This window comes from Melanerpes formicivorus, unplaced genomic scaffold (assembly GCF_026170545.1).
Source record: "Melanerpes formicivorus ecotype bairdi unplaced genomic scaffold, bMelFor1.0.p_v2 SCAF_38, whole genome shotgun sequence".
NCBI classification, from domain to species: Eukaryota; Metazoa; Chordata; class Aves; order Piciformes; family Picidae; genus Melanerpes; species Melanerpes formicivorus.
The window spans coordinates 1,855,660-1,874,475 of record NW_027142390.1 but is presented as its reverse complement, the minus strand read 5'-3'; the positions used below and the strand labels follow the sequence as shown (position 1 = coordinate 1,874,475).

At 46.5% G+C, this 18,816-nt stretch overlaps 1 protein-coding gene across 1 annotated transcript; it reads right to left on the bottom strand.

Moving 5' to 3' along the window:
* Positions 1 to 3,190: 3,190 nt before the first annotated feature.
* On the bottom strand, positions 3,191 to 16,501 carry CHDH (choline dehydrogenase). Its single transcript, XM_068157786.1, has 8 exons — positions 16,180 to 16,501; positions 14,054 to 14,863; positions 12,877 to 13,028; positions 8,498 to 8,627; positions 8,183 to 8,317; positions 6,916 to 7,058; positions 5,963 to 6,065; positions 3,191 to 4,556 (listed from the first exon to the last, which is right to left on the bottom strand). The coding sequence occupies exons 2-8, from the start codon at positions 14,805 to 14,807 to the stop codon at positions 4,138 to 4,140; spliced, it is 1,836 nt and encodes a 611-aa protein (XP_068013887.1). The 5' UTR covers positions 14,808 to 14,863; positions 16,180 to 16,501; the 3' UTR covers positions 3,191 to 4,137.
* Between the last annotated feature and the right edge of the window lie 2,315 nt (positions 16,502 to 18,816).

Genomic DNA, 18,816 nt, shown 5'->3' with positions numbered 1-18,816 from the left:
AGCCACTGCCCCTCAGCAAGTCTGGTCATGCCATTATGTGCCATGTCACCTTCTTGGCATACCAGAAGCTTTTCTCTTCCCGGGTCCTGCTGCCCTACACCTGTTCCCAGCTGCCAGAGGTGCAGAAGAGAGCCATGGCACAGATCACTAGGCTGCTCAACTTCATCACCACCTCCTCAGGGCTGGAAGTACTGAGCTCCTGGTCTGGGCATCCCCAGTGCCCTATCCCTGTGCCTCTGAGATCCAGGACATACCAGGAAAGTTGGGCACCCTGGCAGCAGCAGGCTGAGGTCTTTCCCCTGCCTGTGCCCTGCTCATGCTCTCTCCCAGGGCATGGCAGGGCGGCAGAGCAGGACTGCCCCAGGTACAGGCAGGAGCCTGGCTCTGGCAGTCCTGACCTGCTCTGGGACTAGCTGGGACTTCCCTTCTGCCCAGGCTCCACTTCTGCCCATCCTGTCTCTCTTCCCCCAGATCTGCCCCTGTTTTGCTCAGAGAAAAATCATCAGACACCAGTGCCCCAAGATCCATCGGTTTGATTCTGCAGGGGAACCTGATGGGGCAGCTCACCTGCGCCTGAAAGGACAAGGAGACCTCCTGTGAGGCTGCAGAAGCTCTCTATCAACTGCACACCTTTGTCCTGCAGCAGAGAAGTAAGAGAAGCTGTGTCAAGCTGGGTCACCCCAGACATTGCAGCCAGGGCTCACTCTCCCTGGAGAGAGGGAGAAAGCCTGGTGCAGCCTGAGCAGCCATTGCCCCTCGCCCCTGCCCACAGCAGTCCTGGGCCCTCCCTGGCTGTCTGCTCCCCAGACCTGTCTGGCTGCTCTTACTTTGCCAGTGACTTTTCTGTCCGACAGTCTCAGACTGCACCTCCCACTCTGCACTCCCTTTCTGAGCAGCCCACTTCTGCTGCTTCCCAGGTGAGTTGGAGTGGATGGATAACTGTGGGCAGCTGCAGCCTCAGGTGGGCTCACAGAAGCAGCCTTGGATGGTCTTAAAGGAGAAACGTGCCAGGAGACTCTTCTCGGTAAGCAGTGCCCACAGCTCCTGGCCAGGGTGTCAGGGTGGCTGAAGGGACACCTGAGGTGTGGGGCTGGACAGGGCTCTCGCTGCTCCTCAGCAAGGGGCTAGGCAAAGGCCCCCAGCGAGCTCCTCTTTCCCTCAGGACCCTGAGCCCTGCCATCGGTCTCCTCCCCAGCACAGCAAGGCTCTGCTCTCCCTCTCACTGCACAGCTGAGAGACTCTGTGAGACAGGCTGTAGGTGACAATTCCTCTCTCCTTCATCCCACAGATGTTCACAGGATGCCTCCAGCCCTCCAAGCAGGCAGAGATCATCCCCATGGCCATGGCGGCCATGGAGCCCACAAGCGGCTACGATGTCAGCATGGCTGCCCACACGGTCAGCAGCCTTGTGGTGGACTCTGCCTTCCTGCCAGGAATGGTGAGTAGCCCATGGGTGGCATGGCTGCTTCCCCAGGGGGCCATTCCTTGCCCAGCTCTGCTCCTGGCCAGCACTGACACCGGCTCACGCCTGCATACTGCAGTGGCAACAGAGGCAGCTCCCAGTGGGAGCTGTGGGAGCAGCCATGCTCCCCCTGCTGGCATCTCCCCTCCCACCCGTGTCTCCCCTCCGGGTGAGGGACACTGTGAGTGCCATCTGCAGAAAGCTGCCTTCCATCACGGCACCGCCAGCCCTCGAGAGCCTGGCCAGAGCCCTGCTGGTGCTGGTGGACCAAGAGCCCAGAGTGGTGGTGGCCACTCTCCTGCACTGCTCCCAAAGCAGCAGCAGGTGTGGGCCTCAGCAGCCTCTGGGGCTTCTCTCACACTGGCAGCGGGGCCCCGAGACCAGCCTGAGGGACTTGGGCCTGGCCACCCTGCACGGCGTCCGTGCTGACAGAGCCCTGTGTCCCTCAGGGCTGCCTGTGCTGCGTGGAACGTGGTGCTCTCCCAGCCCCAGCCCAGGGAGAAGGTGCTGCAGGAGCTGGTCAGAGTCACAGCGCAAGACCGGCATTGAGAGCAACCCGCGCCGAGAGCAACCCGCGCCTGCGCTGCACGGCTGGGAGCTGCTGCCTGAGGCCTTGCTGACCTTCCAGGGCTGCTCTCAGCTGTCCAGGCCCCCTGCTGCCCTCCCCTGGCCTCGAACATCCTGTCAGGAGGACGACAGCTCCAGCAGCGATGCAGCCCTGCCCGTGCTCGCCGACATGCTGCGGCTGCTGGAGGGGAGGAGGCTCAGCCTCGCCCCCCTGGAGGTGACTAACGAGCTCTGGCCACTCGTTGGCGATGTAAGCCTGGGGAGAGCCCTGCGCGCCCCGGCGCGGGGCTGGCGGTGCAGGCTGCCTGTCACCAAGCCGCCTGGGCACGCGGGCAGGGCGGGAACGGAGCCTCCCTCTGCTCCTTGCTGCTTCCCCAGCACCCTCCCCTTTTCCCCTCACCGCCTGCGGGGCTGGGCGGTAGCCACTGTCCTGTCAGAACCTCCCGTAGTGTAATTTGAGGCCATTTCGTCTTGCCGTAGAACTGTGGAATGGTTTGGGTTGCGAGGGACCTCCAGAGGTCATCTAGTCCAACTGCCCCGCAGTGAGCAGGGGCATCCTCCATCAGATGAGGTTGCTCAGAGCCTTGAATATGTCCAGGGATGGTGCCTCAGCTACCTCCCTGGATAACCTGTCCCAGTGTTCCACCGCTTTCAGGGTAAAGGATTTCCTCCTCCTATCCTGTGTAAATCTAATCTCAGACCGTTGTCCCTCATCACTGTACCTCTGCAGCCTTCTCACAGGCACTCATCAGGCACTGGGAGGACACTCTTAGGTTACCCTGGAGCCTGCTCCAGGCTGGAGAGCCCCAGCTCCCTCACCTTGGCCTCATCATGGCAGAGGGTAGTTCTGTGGCTGTTCAGTAGTAAGTTGTGTTACTCAGTGGCTAATTAGTCTGCTGCAGTTGCATAATTACAATTCCCATGTTGCATGAGTGGAGTGGAAACCCAGGTTGAACATCTGCGCATTCAGGAACTCCAGTGCTCCGTTTTTCCACAGTGCTTCCCCTCTCAGCTCCACAGGGCTGTGCTCTCACCTGCATCTGTTACTCTAACCATCCTAATAGTCTGTACTTGACATTAAGATACCTACTGAATGCCTTTAAATGCAAGTTCCAAAAGCACAGGTGCTGAGTAAAAACTGTCACAGAAAGGTACAGCATACACAGCTCATAACACAGTTTATGCTTCCCTCAGACACACAGCGGCATCAAATGAGTTGTCTTAGCACAGCTAATCCATTTCCTGGGACTTAAAATATTATTATTCTCCTCATTCCAGTATAATGTATCACATGCATAGAAAGGCTACTTTTGGAGCAGAGTTCACTGCTATCATCTTCTGTCTCCAGAGTTTTTGTTTGTCTTTATGCAGATCATAGTATCAGAGTATCAGTCAGGGTTGGAAGGGACCACAAGGATCATCTAGTTCCAACCCCCCTGCCATGGGCAGGGACACCCCACACTAGATCAGCCTGGCCAGAGCCTCGTCCAGCCTGGGCTTAAACACCTCCAGGTGTTTATATCTGGCTTTATGCAGTTATTTTGAGTAGCCTAGCTGTGTTTTGTTGACATAAACTTTCAGTGATAGTGACCAGAATCTTTGCTGGGAAATACCTTTCTCAAATCATCAAGTTAGAGCTAAGCTTAGTAACTTTGAAGGAGGAGACTCAGGGGTGACCTTATTGCTCTCTACAACTACCTGAAGGGAGGTTGTAGACAGGTGGATGTTGGTCTCTTCTCCCAGGCAACCAGTACCAGAACAAGAGGACACAGTCTCAGGCTGTGCCAGAGGAGGTTTAGGTTGGATGTTAGGAAGAAGTTCTATACAGAGAGAGTGATTGCCCATTGGAATGGGCTGCCTGGGGAGGTGGTGGAGTCACCATCATTGCAGGTGTTCAGGAGGAGACTTGGTGGGGTGCTTGGTGCCATGGGTTAGTTGTTTAGGTGGGTTGGATTGGTTGATGGGTTGGACACAATGATCTTGAAGGTCTCTTCCAACCTGGTTTATTCTATGTATTCTCTGTATTCTATGTTTTGCATGGTATTAACTTGGTTAACATATCCTGTACAAGATACTGATGAAAGATGTAAAAGAATGAGAACATTTGTTTATCTTTGTGTTTCTAAGGTCTTGGGCTTATATACAGGAACATTTTTCTCCTCCAGAGATGGGAGGCCCTTAATTATATCTGCAGCTTTCTCTGCTATCATAATAGTTGGGGCATTCAAATTTCCAGTGACAACACTGGGCATTATTGAAGCATCTACCACTCTCAAGTTTTCAACGCCAATTACTTTTGTTTCAGGATCAACTACAGCCGTGCTGTCGGAAGGCTGACCCATTTTACAGGTGCAGGACGGATGATAAGCGCTATCAGCCTTCTGCCTTACGAAAGCATCTATTTCTCTGTCAGACTGGACATGGTTTCCTGGCTGAATTTCAGGCCCACGGAAATTTTCAAAAGCCTTCTGAGCAAAGATCTCTCTGGTCAGCTTGATGCACTGGCGGAACTCCCAGATATCTCTTTCTGTATGGAGAGAGCACAAGAAAACTGTAAGTACACCCTCCATTTACTAACAGATAGAGAGTGCATAACAGGAGAAAACAGCACCAAAGAAAGGCTGGAAGGAGATTCTCTCACTTAATGCTGGAAGCCATGATAAAGCAGGTGTTTACATTCACTGTGAACAAAACTGTCACATAACAATAATAATAGTAGAAGACCAGGTTGGAAGAGACCTTCAAGATCATCATGTCCAACCCATCAACCAATCCAACCCACCTAAACAACTAATCCATGGCACCAAGCACCCCATCAAGTCTCTTCCTGAACACCTCCAATGATGGTGACTCCACCACCTCCCCAGGCAGCCCATTCCAATGGGCAATCACTCTCTCTATATAGAATTTCTTCCTAACATCCAACCTAAACCTCCCCTGGCACAGCCTGAGACTATGTCCTCTTATTCTGGTGCTGGCTGCCTGGGAGAAGAGACCAACATCCACCTGTCTACAACCTCCCTTCAGGTAGTTGTAGAGAGCAATAAGGTCACCCCTGAGTCTCCTCCTCTCCAGGCTAAGCGACCTCAGTGCCAGGCAAGGTCATGGAACAGGTCATCTTGAGTGCAATCACACAGCACTTACAGGATGGCCAAGGGATCAGGCCCAGCCAGCATGGATTTAGGAAGGGCAGGACCTGCCTGACCAACCTGATCTCCTTCTATGATCAGGTGACTGTCTGGTGGATGTGGGGAGGCCTGTGGATGTAGTTTACCTGGACCTCAGCAAGGCCTTTGACACCGTCCCCCATAGCAAACTCCTGGCCAAGCTGTCAGCCCATGGCTTGGATGGGAGCACACTGCGATGGGTTAGGAACTGGCTGGAGGCTGAGCCCAGAGAGTGATGGTGAATGGTGCCACAGCCAGCTGGCAGCCAGTCACTAGTGGTGTGCCCCAAGGATCAGTGCTGGGCCCTGTGCTCTTTAACATCTTAACTGATGATCTGGATGAGGGCATTGAGTCCATCATCAGTAAATTTTCTGATAACACCAAGCTGGGAGCAAGAGTTGATCTGTTATGTAGCCCAGTCCCAAAAGTCCCATAGGTGAGCTCTGAAGAATTACTATTTCACTATATTCCCTGCCTAGCCAAGCACACTAGTCTCTGCCCAAAGGAAATGAGAGCCATTCCTTCACAAGCAGAGGAGGGGATGAAATTGGCAGTGTGATGCAGCAAACACTAACAGGGAGTTCTTTTTGGTTTATACAGTGTTTGCGTAATGGCTTCTTCTGATCCTAACTGACTTCTATAAATGAGGAATAACTAACAATGAACCAACCAGCACTTTGGAACTGGTGTGGAGTAGATATGAAAGCCTGCTACTGAAACTGGGAAGAAATGAGTTGACAGCAGAGCAAGGAGAGGCTGCATTTACCTGTTGACATGTAGTTAGGCTCAATGATAGGATGGTCATTTGGATCCATGCTCTTCAGCTTTAGCCAGCCCACACTTGTGCTCCTCATGGGTCCCACGTGGACCTGCAACACCCACACTCCTGATACAATCCCCCCAGACATATTTCCAGATTCAGTATAATTTTTTTGCTTGCTTGCTTGCTTGTTTTTTTTTTTCCAATTTGGACAGTCTTTGCAGATCAAGCAAATCTAAATGTTACAGGTAGGGGAGATAATGGAAAATGCCCTGGATTTTTTCTATTTTATATCAATTTCTTGCAAATATGATATCCCATGAGAAGAAAAGAATCTCCCTGTCTTACTAGCTCACAGATGCTCTTTCAGTTTAAAATAGAACCATTCCAATTTAGCAGTATCAGAGCATTCTCATAATCAAATCAGCAAGCAGAACAAATCAGTATCATCACTTAAATAAATTCTATTAGCAAGAAGAGATATGTACAGGCAGTGACTGTTCCTCAGCAGTACCAGAGACTTTTGGTTTGAGATTGCAGTCCAAAAGGAGGCTCGGATTTGTGCCAGTGAATAAATTAGCAGCCTCATACATTCTTGCTTAAACCTCTGTCTAAACTGCAGTGGAACAAGAGACACCTTAGTTTAGTTTTGCACAGCATCTGGCACGATGGTGTCCTAATCAATAGCATTGTGGCACTTCAGTAGTGCAGATACTTAAACAGTAGTTCAGTGTGTGCCTGCTTTCCCAGGGACCAAAAGAACATCATTTTGGTAGCAGTATCAGATAACAAACTCATGTATTTTCCTAATGTAGGTGGTTAAGGCAGCTCTGTTGTCTTACAATGAACAAAGGTGGCTTTTTTCTGTATATGGCCAAACTATCAATATTACAGCAAAGCATAAGCTTCCTTGCTAATTGCTATAGAAAATTACTGCAATATGTTCTTCAGCAACTCACCTGGTAAGCTTCCATTGTGGAAGCAACCCGGCCATGATCAATCACCTGAGAAGGGAGAAAGTGGAACTGAATGTCAGGGTGAGGAACCCCTGGTTCACTTCGAATAAAACCACCAGATTCCAAGTGGGCAGTGGCTCCCTCACCTAGAGAGCAGAAATAAAAGAGGAAATGCCATTAAAAGACCTCAGAAAAGGAAGAAAACTACTTCTTCTTTACCCTTGGTTTCACTACCATCAGTAATGTGTGTGTGTATATATACACACATACACAGAGTGATAATTGCAACAGCTTAAAATATGAACAGCTTAAAATTTCAGCACTGTGCAGCACTTCCATCTGCTTTTAAATCACTAGATAAATGTAAATATGCCTAACTTTGGAAATCCCACTTGTTTGAGAGTGCTGTGTCTCTGTAACTGGCAGGCTCAGAGTTTAACTCCAGGGCCACTTTTGGTTCCAGGATCCTAACAGGTGAGCAGGGAACTGGCTGCAGCATCCTGATATCACTGCACTGCATGTGCCATGACACGCAGTGTAGTTATTCCATTGGTCACATGTAAATAGGCAGAACCATGCACAGTACCTGCCCTGAAGAGGAAAGCTGAAGAGTCTGCAATCTCCTTTATATTATGTTAATTTCACATTGTTTAAAGCTGTCAGTCAGTGCTCAATATTTACTTGCATGGCAACAAGTGTAAATTGTCAGGTGCTAAGAAAATAATTCAGTGAGTAGTTTGGGCTCAACTTTGGCCAAACTATTTTACTCATTTCAGATGAGTACTTTAACAGACTCTTTTGTAAGGTATAGCTGAATTACTGCAAGACAAGTGTGTCACTGCAACAATCCTGGGGCAATTACTCAGGAAATTTATTTCTGCTCAGCTTAATTCAGTTATTGGTATCTATTTCAAATACAGTTTGTTTCCTTCCTTTTTTGCAATGGCTTTGCTCAGTAGCACCAAGATTTGTAGATTTTTTTCTTAAATCTGTAGATTTTTAGATTTTTTTCTTAAATTTGTAGATTTTTTTTTTTTCCCCTTAGAATAAGATACAAATATGTTAAAAACCATATCCTGTTACCTGGGATAATAGCTTTCAAATATTCTGATTTGGAAGGGGGGAGGATTAATAACTCATTCCAGTCTATGTGCAAGCTTAAGTCATTTCCCAGCACATGAACAAAATTGGCTTTTTAAAATCATGGATAAAAGGCTGTAATAACTCTAAATCAATGAATGGTAGAATGATTGCATTCTCTGTTTCATACCTGTAAACTTCCAAAGCCATTCTAGACCAATCTTCAGCATGTTAAGTGGCTTTTGTGCATGATACAGAGTAATAGGTTTGGTGCACTTCTGTTGGACATATACCTCTAAATGATCTTGAAGGTTCTGCCCTACTCCTGGTGGGGGGAGGGAGGGAGTAGAAAGGGGGTGGAGGGATAAGAAAGGGGGTAAAAAAAAATAGTTATTTCACACAGGAAAATGATTCAGACAACTGAATTTCGTGGATTCATTTCATTGAATGGTCTTTGAAATGCATCCACAGGAAGATACAAGGTTAAAAGAAATAAGAAAGTTACCAGGAAGATGGCAAACAACAGGAATCCCCATTTTTTTTAGATCATCTGCATTGCCAATCCCAGACAACATAAGCAGCTGTGGAGAATTTATGGCACCTCCACTTAAAATAACTTCTTTACTGGCAAAAGCCTGGAAGGAAATGAACACAAAAGTCCTAACATTATTAAACCTGAAGTGAATGCAAGAAACATGTCAATAGCTTCTATTCAGACATGCTATTCTGATCCAGGTTAGCTCAGATTAGACCATTCCTTCACATTTTTCTCATTCTAAATTTATTCCTGTTTTGCCAGAGGTTCCTGCAGAGAGAAATTATCAGTCTTTTGCTTAGATAATTTCTGTATTTAGTCTTACATTTACAGTCTGTTCTAACTCTATATCACCCAAACATTCTTACCAGCCAGTGCCATGGCTCCCAATAAACTCCTGTACTACTTGCCAGGAAAAAAAAAGTACCTGTGACACTTGAATCAGTCAGCTAAGTGTCTCTTCCATTTTCAGTGACAGTTTGTAAACTAAAACTGAACAATGCCTTCCTAAGGAAGACTTTGAATTCAGAGACAAGCCACCTCAGAAATTATCACAAGCTTATTTTCCTAATTCAGCCACGTTGAATGTTTGGCTTCTTAGCTCATTGTAGTCCTCAGAAGCCCCTTGGCCACTAGAACACTAAAGAGGAAATACTGACTATAAGTGTCTATGTAATTCTGTGTGCTTACAGCATTTTCATCAAACAGTTTGGGTCTGAGCTCTGCTGGTCAGGACACAGGTTGCTATGTCCTATTTCTCCATCTTTCACTTGGTTTTCTGTGCATTTTCTAGAACCATCTCTGCGAGTATTTTGGACACACCTTCTTTCCAAGGATTTCTGCCCCAGAATACTGTCATTTAGCAGTACCAAGAGCCTGCTGCATCATTTGTACCTGGGGCTACTTCTTCCCAGTTACCACATCTCTTAAAGTTAGAATCAGCACCACCCCCTCTTAATGTTTTTCACTGTTAAAAGGGAAAACTCTGTGGAGTAAAAAAAACATACTGATACCCTCCTCCTTTTCCCTCTACTCTTTAGAGGAGGATGATATGAGTTAACCTTGCTCAGACTATCCCTCTTTATTCCAATGAGATGGCTCATGAACACCCCCCACCCCTTCCCTAGTCATATTAAGTTATTGAAACAGAAGAGATCCTTTTGTATGCACACTGTGTTACAAACTGAACGGTAACTCTTATGTGTTAGAAGTAAGAGACTCAAGATTCACCTCTCCTTAAGAAAGAACAACTGCACCGTAGAAGAAACTATTGATATTTATTGCAAACTGCAGTGCTAAGCTAGTCTGAGGTTTGAAAGCAATACTCATTTGCAAGAGTAATGCCATACTATAACATTTATCTGTGAATTCTAATAGATCAGCATGTCTAGAGAGGAAAAAATAGGTGAAGCACACAGTTACGTCCCCGAACTTCCTCTCATTAGCAAGCAAAGCCCACAAGGCTTCAAGGAAGCATACCTGGTGTTTGCCCACCTACATTCTCCACTTTCATAGAATGTAAGGTGTTACCAAGCAGCTTGGTTTTATTTTAGATGAAGCATTTAGTTCCTAAAGCAACATATAAAAAGTGCTGTTTCTTTCTTGCAATACAGTGAGGTGTTAGCAGATTAGCATAGAGTTTGTGTTACCTTGTGGAGATCCTGCCCTTTCTGAGTGCACAGCTGCACAGAAGGGTGGTGCATGGCCTTTGTACTAGTAAGAAGATATGCTTTGATAAATTGTTAGCATACTTTTTATCTGATACTGCTGACAGATAGCCAGTGCTGACATGTTCTGTTATTGTTTTGCTCTGGGCAGTCACTAGTATGTTAAGACTAAGATATGGTGCATCTGTGACTTCTGAATCCCCAAGCAGCTCTGTATTTTGCATGTGATACAAATAGAACATTTCTATTTTCTATGGTACACACAGAGCTGGTGCCCGCAGTTCCAGGTAGCACCATAGTTATTCCCAGCCCCCCCACAATCTTTAGTTGTGCCTAAAGCTAACATGCAGAGGAAAAACTAACTTTGAAACGCTTTTGCATGGGTTACTTAGTCTATGACACATTAAAATATTCTTCCATGTAAATGCACATTTCTGCTAGATTCTGATCTCAGAAACTCCAAGTTTGCTTGGCCTGCCTTACCTACTTTTGTCATCACGCTTGAGTAAGATTTTGGTCACATTTTAACTTCACTGATGACTGACATAAAAGAGATCCTGCCTAAAACAGCCTGCAGAAACATAAGTGTTTCATCTTGATACTCATCTTGATATTCTGTCCAGTTCTGGGCTCCTCAGTTTAGGAAGGATGTTGACTTGCTGGAGGGTGTCCAGAGAAGGGCAACAAAGTTGGTGAGGGGCTTGGAACACAAGCCCTATGAGGAGAGACTGAGGGAGCTGGGGTTGCATAGCCTGGAGGAGACTCAGGGGTGACCTTATTGCTCTCTACAACTACCTGAAGGGGGGGTTGTAGGCAGGCAGAGGTTGGTCTCTTCTCCCAGGCAACCAGTATCAGAACAAGAGGACACAGTCTCAGGCTGCGCCAGGGGAGGTTTAGGCTGGAGGTTAGGAGGAAGTTTTACACAGAGAGAGTGATTGCCCATTGGAATGGGCTGCCTGGGCAGGTGGTGGAGTCACCATCACTGGAGGTGTTCAGGAGACTTGATGGGGTGCTTGGTTGCATGGTTTAGTTGGTTGGGTGGTGTTGGATGATAGGTTAGACACGATGATCTTGAAGGTCTCTTCCAACCTGGTCTATTCTATTCTATTCTATTCTATTCTATTCTATTCTATTCAGTGTAACAGGCATAAAATTTTCCAGAAAGTAAAAGCTGACAAGTCTGGCAGTTTTGATGTTGGGGGGCAAAAAAAGGAAGGGAAATGCTTGGAGGTGTACTTTTTATGACATAGGCTATAAATATATATATATATGTATGTATGTATAATTCATACATGTATTAGTATGTATGAAAATTCATAGCAAATCAAGAATTTTGCAGGTAAAGTGGTCCAGTGTTCAGAAAGTCTTTGATCATAGCTAATTAGCTTTCCATGACTTTCCTCAACAAAATTAATCTTGATAGTGGCCCAAGAACACTAAGTAGAGATGCTTTTCTCACAGACATTAAATAGCTCCTTAAGTCAATTACATTGTCTGCAACTGGTGTTACCGTTCCCAGCCCACTCAGAAAACAACAGATTTGTTCTGTGCACTGGAAAATGGGGCAACAGTTTAATTATATTGCATTTTAACATTTAGCAGGTGGTGCTACAGAACACTTGGTTGTCGAGTTTTGTAAGCCTTCCTGAGCTCAAACCACCAAAATTTGTACTCCTTAGGAGATTACTATTACACTTTTCTAATTGATTTATAATTGTGTGTTTGTGACTAAACACCTTAAATTATTGTCATACAAATCCCTTTTAGGCAATTGCCAAGTTACATACTCCATAATCAGCTGTAATAGCAATGAGTTAAGGGAAATGAGAATGGTTTGGGTCTGCATGTTCAGTGGGAGTTGGACTGTGACTGGAAAATATCCATTCCACAGACAAACAGAAGGCATGCCTCATCAGCATATTTCATTGCTACTGTTCCAAAACTGAATACATGACAGCACAGTAGAAGTGAATGCCTCATTATCCCTTAAGACAAGCAGACTGCATTATCTATGATTTTCCTATGCCTGAACAGCATTTTCTCTGTCATTCTTGTAGGTATTGGAAGGCAGCTGTAAGGTTTCCCTTCTCCAGGCCGAGCAACCCCAGCTCCCTCAGCCTGTCCTCACAGCAGAGGTGCTCCAGCCCTTCGTTCATCCTCATGGCCCTCCTGTGGATTTGCTCCGACAGCTCTACCACCCTTGTATGATGGGGACACCAGAACTGGCTGCAGTATTCAAGGTGAGGTCTCAAAAGAGCAGAGTAAAAGGGAAGAATCAGCTCTCTTGCGCTGCTGGCCACACTCCTCTTGGTGTAGCCCAGGATATGGTTTGCCTTCTGGGCTGCAAGAGCACACTACTGGCTCATGTTGATTGCACCATAAATTCCAGACAGAAACCCTACACAACACTCTCGCACAACATCAAGTTATGGCTTGTCCCCTCAGCACTGAGAGGAGGAATCTTAACAGGGACATTAATCTCTAAATCGATACACATTAAACACAGACCTACTGTGGAATAGCTGCCAAGGGATTCTGTACTGACAGAGACAACAATCACCTCTGAAAAGCAGACCTAGACCTTTTGCATAGTGAAGTGCTACTTTCAATAGAAGTTTGAGGTTAACAAAAGAATTTTGCTTTGACTCATACCTTTCATGCCAGAAAGTAAAAATCTCTTACCTTTTTCCTTTGACCATTTTTCACATATTCAACACCAATGGCTTTTGTTCCTTGAAACAAGATTTTTGTTACGAGTGTCTTCTCTGAAACTGACAAGTTTGGGCGTGATATGGCCGGGTGAAGGTAAGCACTAGCTGTGCTCCATCTTTGACCTAAAATGTATTATTTCCATTAAGCATCAAACCAGTCATGCTCAGTATTCTTCAAGATTTTGGCCAATAGCTATCAGGGTGTCTACAGAGAGAAAAACCTTCACAGAGTTAAAGCCAAGGTGACTTGATACAATAGCTAAAGATTTCATTTCAGCATCACAAAATTTACCACGACATTCTGAACATCTACTTTCCTTCCCAAATTTAGCTATGGCTCAAAATTTGCCAATGAATTTTTCCCATGAAATATTCACCAGACTGTTAGCAAGCTGCTGCAAAATGAGCAGGATGTAAATACAGAGTGCCATAGCTCTTCAGTAACCTAAACAACCACATGACATTCAGAGCAGATTGTATGTCCACATTCCAAAATTCTTTCAGAAGTACCACAGGTCATCCAGAAATGCAAGTTACTTGTCTGGCCTGCATTAGAACAGTGTGGCCAGCAGGAGCAGGGAGGTCATTCTGCCCCTGTACTCTCCTTTGGTTAGGCTGCACCTTGAGTACTGTGTCCAGTTCTGGGCCCCTCAGTTTAAGAAGGACATTGAGACACTTGAAGGTGTCCAGAGAAGGGCAACAAGGCTGGGGAGAGGTCTTGAGCAACAGCCCTGTGAGGAGAGGCTGAGGGAGCTGGGGTTGTTTAGCCTGGAGAAGAGGAGGCTCAGGGCTGACCTCATTGCTCTCTACAACTACCTGAAAGGTGGTTGTAGCTAGGAAGGGGTTGGTCTCTTCTTCCAGGCAACCAGCACCAGAACAAGGGGACACAGTCTCAAGCTGTGCCAGGGGAAGTTTAGGCTGGAGGTGAGGAGAAAGCTCTTCACCGAGAGTCATTCCTCATTGGAATGTGCTGCCCGGGGAGGTGGTGGAGTCCCCATCCCTGGAGGTGTTCAAGAGGGGATTGGATGTGGCACTTGGTGCCACGGTCTAGTCGTGAGGTCTGTGGTGACAGGTTGGACTCGATGATCCTCGAGGTCTCTTCCAACCTTGGTGATACTGTGATACTTAAGGACCCCTTTATGATTTACCTTGGTGTATAGTCATGTCCATCCAGCCAAATCCTTCTTGCTGATAACCATTCATGTCATCTGTGAAGGGATACCCAGCTTGCTGGGTTGCCTCCAGGAATGCACAATGAAGAGGATGGTTTGTTTTCCCTCTTGACACATTCAGGGGTCCATTTCCACCTCTGTACTGATCTGGCCCCAGTTCATGTGACTGTGCCTTCTTAAAATAGGGCAAGCAATGTTCATAGTCCCATCCTGTAGCCCCTTCCCTGCTCCATCGATTGTAATCTTCTGCATGTCCCCGGATGTATACCATAGCATTGAGGGAGGAGGAGCCACCCCACACTCTTCCTCGGGGCCAGTACATAATTCGGTTATCCATATGCTTTTGTGATGTGGTGTGGTAATACCAGTTATATTTCTCATCACAGAGGTTGTATGTTAATGCAGCAGGCATATGAATCTTCCACATCAGTCTTTTACTGCCTAGAAGGGTATCTTTAGGGCCTGCCTCCAAAAGTAACACAGTACTGAGGGGGTCTTCGGTCAGCCTGTTGGCTAATACACATCCTGCTGATCCAGCCCCAACAATGATATAATTGTAAGAGTTTGCCTTTTCAGAACTAAGGTGAGATGATGCACGTGACATTTTGAGTTGTTGTTCACTGCTGCCAAATATGTTCTTTAATATGCGTGCTGTCAGCAGAGCTCCTGCTCGTTTGTGCATCTGCTTCACAGGGCTGCAGTGCTGAGCCCCTTTCACTAAGTATGACATCCTTACTGGTAAGTATCACTGTTGCACAGTTTTGAACAAAAAGCCAGAGGTTTGCCCTAGAAAAACGAACAGAAGTCCTAATTAAGATGTCAGCATTAATACAGTCAGTGCATGACCCTTAAAGTGTCAGTAATTGTCAGGTAAAACTGTGTACTTTACTCATTCCCACTATCCAAAAGTCACCAACAATGCCAGTACACCAATAACCTCTGAAACCTGCTGGTTTGTTAGTATTTTAATGCAGTCTATGCATGGATTTGCTTCTGCTTCCTGAGGCAGACATACAAAGCACATTTTCAAGTATTTGCCCACACCATAAAGGTTGGAAGCATTTGTTTACTTTGTGGTCTCTCTTTGTCTGCCTCTAGTAGGTAAAAATGTAAGAAAAACAACTTCATAAACTTCTCTGCAGGTTTAGGACAGCCACTGACACTGCAAAGCCAATTCACAGTGATGGGAATGGTGACCCATTGTACCTTTTGTCAGACCAAATCTAGAACAACATCTCTACAAAACACATGTAAGAGTCACGCTGATTTTCAGCTATCCCTAAGGCGGTGCCGCTGGGGTTTAAAGCATGTCTCCTAAGACCGGTTAAGAGAAAATCTGTTCATCTGCAGCTTTCTATCTTACCATTAAAACCAGATCCTGCAGGAGTGCAGTTAAAGTTAACACCACCAGACCCTTATTCTGAGTAGGAATGGCAACGTTTTTACCTTCAGAATAGGCCATGAGCCTTGCAAGCAACACAGGTTTAGCTCTGCATTGCATAGTCTAAATGCAAGATTTTCACAGCCCATGTAAGTGCCATAGGTACGGATGCTGGTGGACAGTCTGAAGTATGTTTCTCTTGCTCTCTTGGCTTGAAAACATTCCTCTTGGTATGAAAATTATCCTGGGCTTGTAGATGGTTATTTCTTCCTTGCCCATGTCTTCTGTCTACACCTTTGCCATGGAGTCTACAGACAGCAAGCTATCCAGGGACTGTTACACTGTAATGCACTGCTCATCTGAAAGATACAAGCCAACTTTCTCCTGGAAATACATTTAATCCTGTATTGTGCTTGTGAAATCTGATTTTTCAGAAATTAGTTAGGTTGCTAATGTTGCTTTTCATACATTTGAGTTTCGTTTTGTACTGTAAGCCCTGGATTTTTTTAAAAATGTCTGGGTATTTTCACTAAAAGCAAACATGCCTTAATGAATCACTTACACATAATCTACACTTTCTCACTAAAAGGTGGCACCACAGGGCTGTACTCATTTCCTCGGTTGAACTTTCCTTTCAGACTTGCCAGTGAAAAAGTTCATTCACTTACAGAAACTTTGTTATGTTTCATTTACACGGATGGTACCGTTCGAGCCTACTTACCTTTTTGCTTCCTCCTTTATGAGCAACCGTCTCTGCCGGCCCGGGGCGTCAGGCTGCTGTGAACGCCCCCAGGTCTGCGGGCTGCCTCTCACCCTGTTGGGGTCCCTTACATCTGCTCACGCCCGGCCGCCCCGAGAAGGTTGGTCATGGACTTGTCCCTTCGGCTGGACAGCATCCACGGGGCGCCACCTCGTTTTCTCCTGTGGCCTGACTCCGCTCTCCCGCCCTCCCCGTTTTCACTCTTCACGGTCCCTAGAACTCCCTGTAAGAGCCTCCGCAGCCCAGAGCTGCGGCCCCGCTCACTCGCACGGTCCGCGGCGGCGCTGCCCAGAGCCCAGGATGGGGGTGGTCCCTGCGAGGCGTGGGGCCGCCGACGGGAGGGCGCGGAGCGGAGGGCGGGCTGCGGCCGCGGGGCACAGAAAAGCACCCTTTGGCCTCCGTGAAAGATGAGTCAGAACGACTTCGTGCTGTTTCGAAACCGGCCCGGGCGGCAAAGGGCCGAAGTCCGCCGCCTCAGCCGTCCCGCTAGCCCGCGGCAGCTCGGTGGCCGCGCCACTGCCGGACGCCGGCCCGAGCAGAGCCCTGAGCTTAGACCATGGCCCCCCAGGAGTGGCTGGAACGGGGGCGAGCAGGGCGGAGCTGCCCAGCCCCGGCCCGGAGGCGACCTCCCGCTCCTGTCCTGGAGCTCTTCAACTTTTTCACCCACCCGTAAGTGGAGCAGACAAGAGACATTGTTTTCCTTAAAGCAAAAGAGATCGAGAGTGGTGACGCCTGGCTTGCTGAACCTGTGGACGCAGTGCTCGAGGACTGCGTTTGTAAGTTGTGCTAGAATTTGTACTTCAAGGCTTTGCTTGCCATCCTTATTTGTGCAATGAGCATTTTCAGGAGAACACCTTGCTTTGGAAGTGAGCAAACAGTAAAATCAATTGTCCCACGACATCAGCATGTTAAGCAACTTGTTACCTCAGCAATGATGAGCAGTCCTTTTTAGTAGTTGTCACAGACAAGTGTGTGTTCAACAGAAATTCTCAACTGTGTGCTATTGGGTAGGTAAAGGTGCTAAAAATACTGTGGGGCCTTTGTAACTGTAACATATCTACTTCTTCTGTGGCTTTGTCATCTTAAGTATCTTCAGCGTATCCTACTTTAGGGCATGTTTGGTGTAGGCTAAACTACATTAAAAGGTGGTGGTGGGGATAAAATCCCATAAAATTCCTTGGAAAAGGGCCAAGGATCAGTGTTGTGTAAAGAGTCAGTGCCACTGTTCTTTGGGATTGCTGGAGGATGGCCCCAAGAGTCTTGTTTTCCTGTTCAGAACGATCATGGTAGCATAATGATGTCAAGACAACTGTGCTAAGAACGTACTTCAGACCCCTTGTAATGACAACAGCCTCTGCTCCTATACCTTTGATACTGCTTGTAGATGGTGATTATTTCCCTGAGTCTGTCCTTATGGCTCTGCTTGGAATGTATTGGATGATTAATAATTTTTCTGGGAGAACTGCTTGTTAGTGTTTTTCACTCTCTGTCAGATTAGCAGAAAAGCAGGTACTGTCTCTAGGTGGTTGGTTCTGACTAATTATTCACTAATGGAAAAGACTAACTGTCCCCTGTGGAACTTTGAGTAAATGTGTAGGTTACAATAAGTGATCTTTAACTGACATGGTGATCAAGAATGCCTCAAACCAACCTGACAGGTGTTTACAATGTGTTTGGATATTTTCTTGGAACTTCAATGCTGTTATTCAGCAAGCAAATAAAATGACTGTGGAAGATATGTGTAAAAATATAGAAATCTATGTAAACATGCATGAAATATCAATTTAAGAACTATTCTATTTCTTTTTAGTGAATGGGGGGGGGGTTGGACCTTTGATGGCATAGCAGCAGCTAGAGCTCTTAACCACTCTGATGACATTAGTAAGAACAAAAAAAATCATGTTGGGTATCCTGTGGCAATCATAGCAATAAGTAGGGTGAGCAATCTGGTAATAGAACCCTAGAGCTTGACATAGTGGTAGGCCATGCTTAGCACAAGTGTAGAAGTAGCTAGCAGTTTAGCAAAACAGTGCTGTGCCTGCAGCATGCAACTAAAGCAAGGTACTGGTGGCTATAAACACAGAGAATGATCTGGGAGTAACAGGATGCACACATTGATCAACAACCTCCTCTGATATTAGTAGTTTAACCAATAATGTATAACAGTAGGATGTGTGGACACTTGTGGGGAACCAATGAAGCTATGCCACCTCTGCTCTGTGAGTCTAGATAAGCTGTAGAGGTTCCTTAATTAAACTGAACAGTGCTTAGATCATAGTGGTCGTCCATATTGATTCCAAACTCTGTTGTCAGCAGTATCCTTAAAAAATAAAACAAAGTTAATTTGCTGATTCCTTCAATTTTGGTGAGCTCTGCCCATTGGATGTGGCTGAGGAGAGATTTAAAAAGGGTAGGTTGAATTGCTGGTGTGTAACCCTGACCTGACCCTCATGTGGAACAGACTCCTGAGCACCAGCCTCTAGAACTGATGATTAGGGTCTCATGGAAACTGTTGTTTTATTTTCTGTCAGGGAGAAGAGGATGGATTATGCTGTATGCATTACTACATTGATTCATACTATGACAAAAATCTTGGAA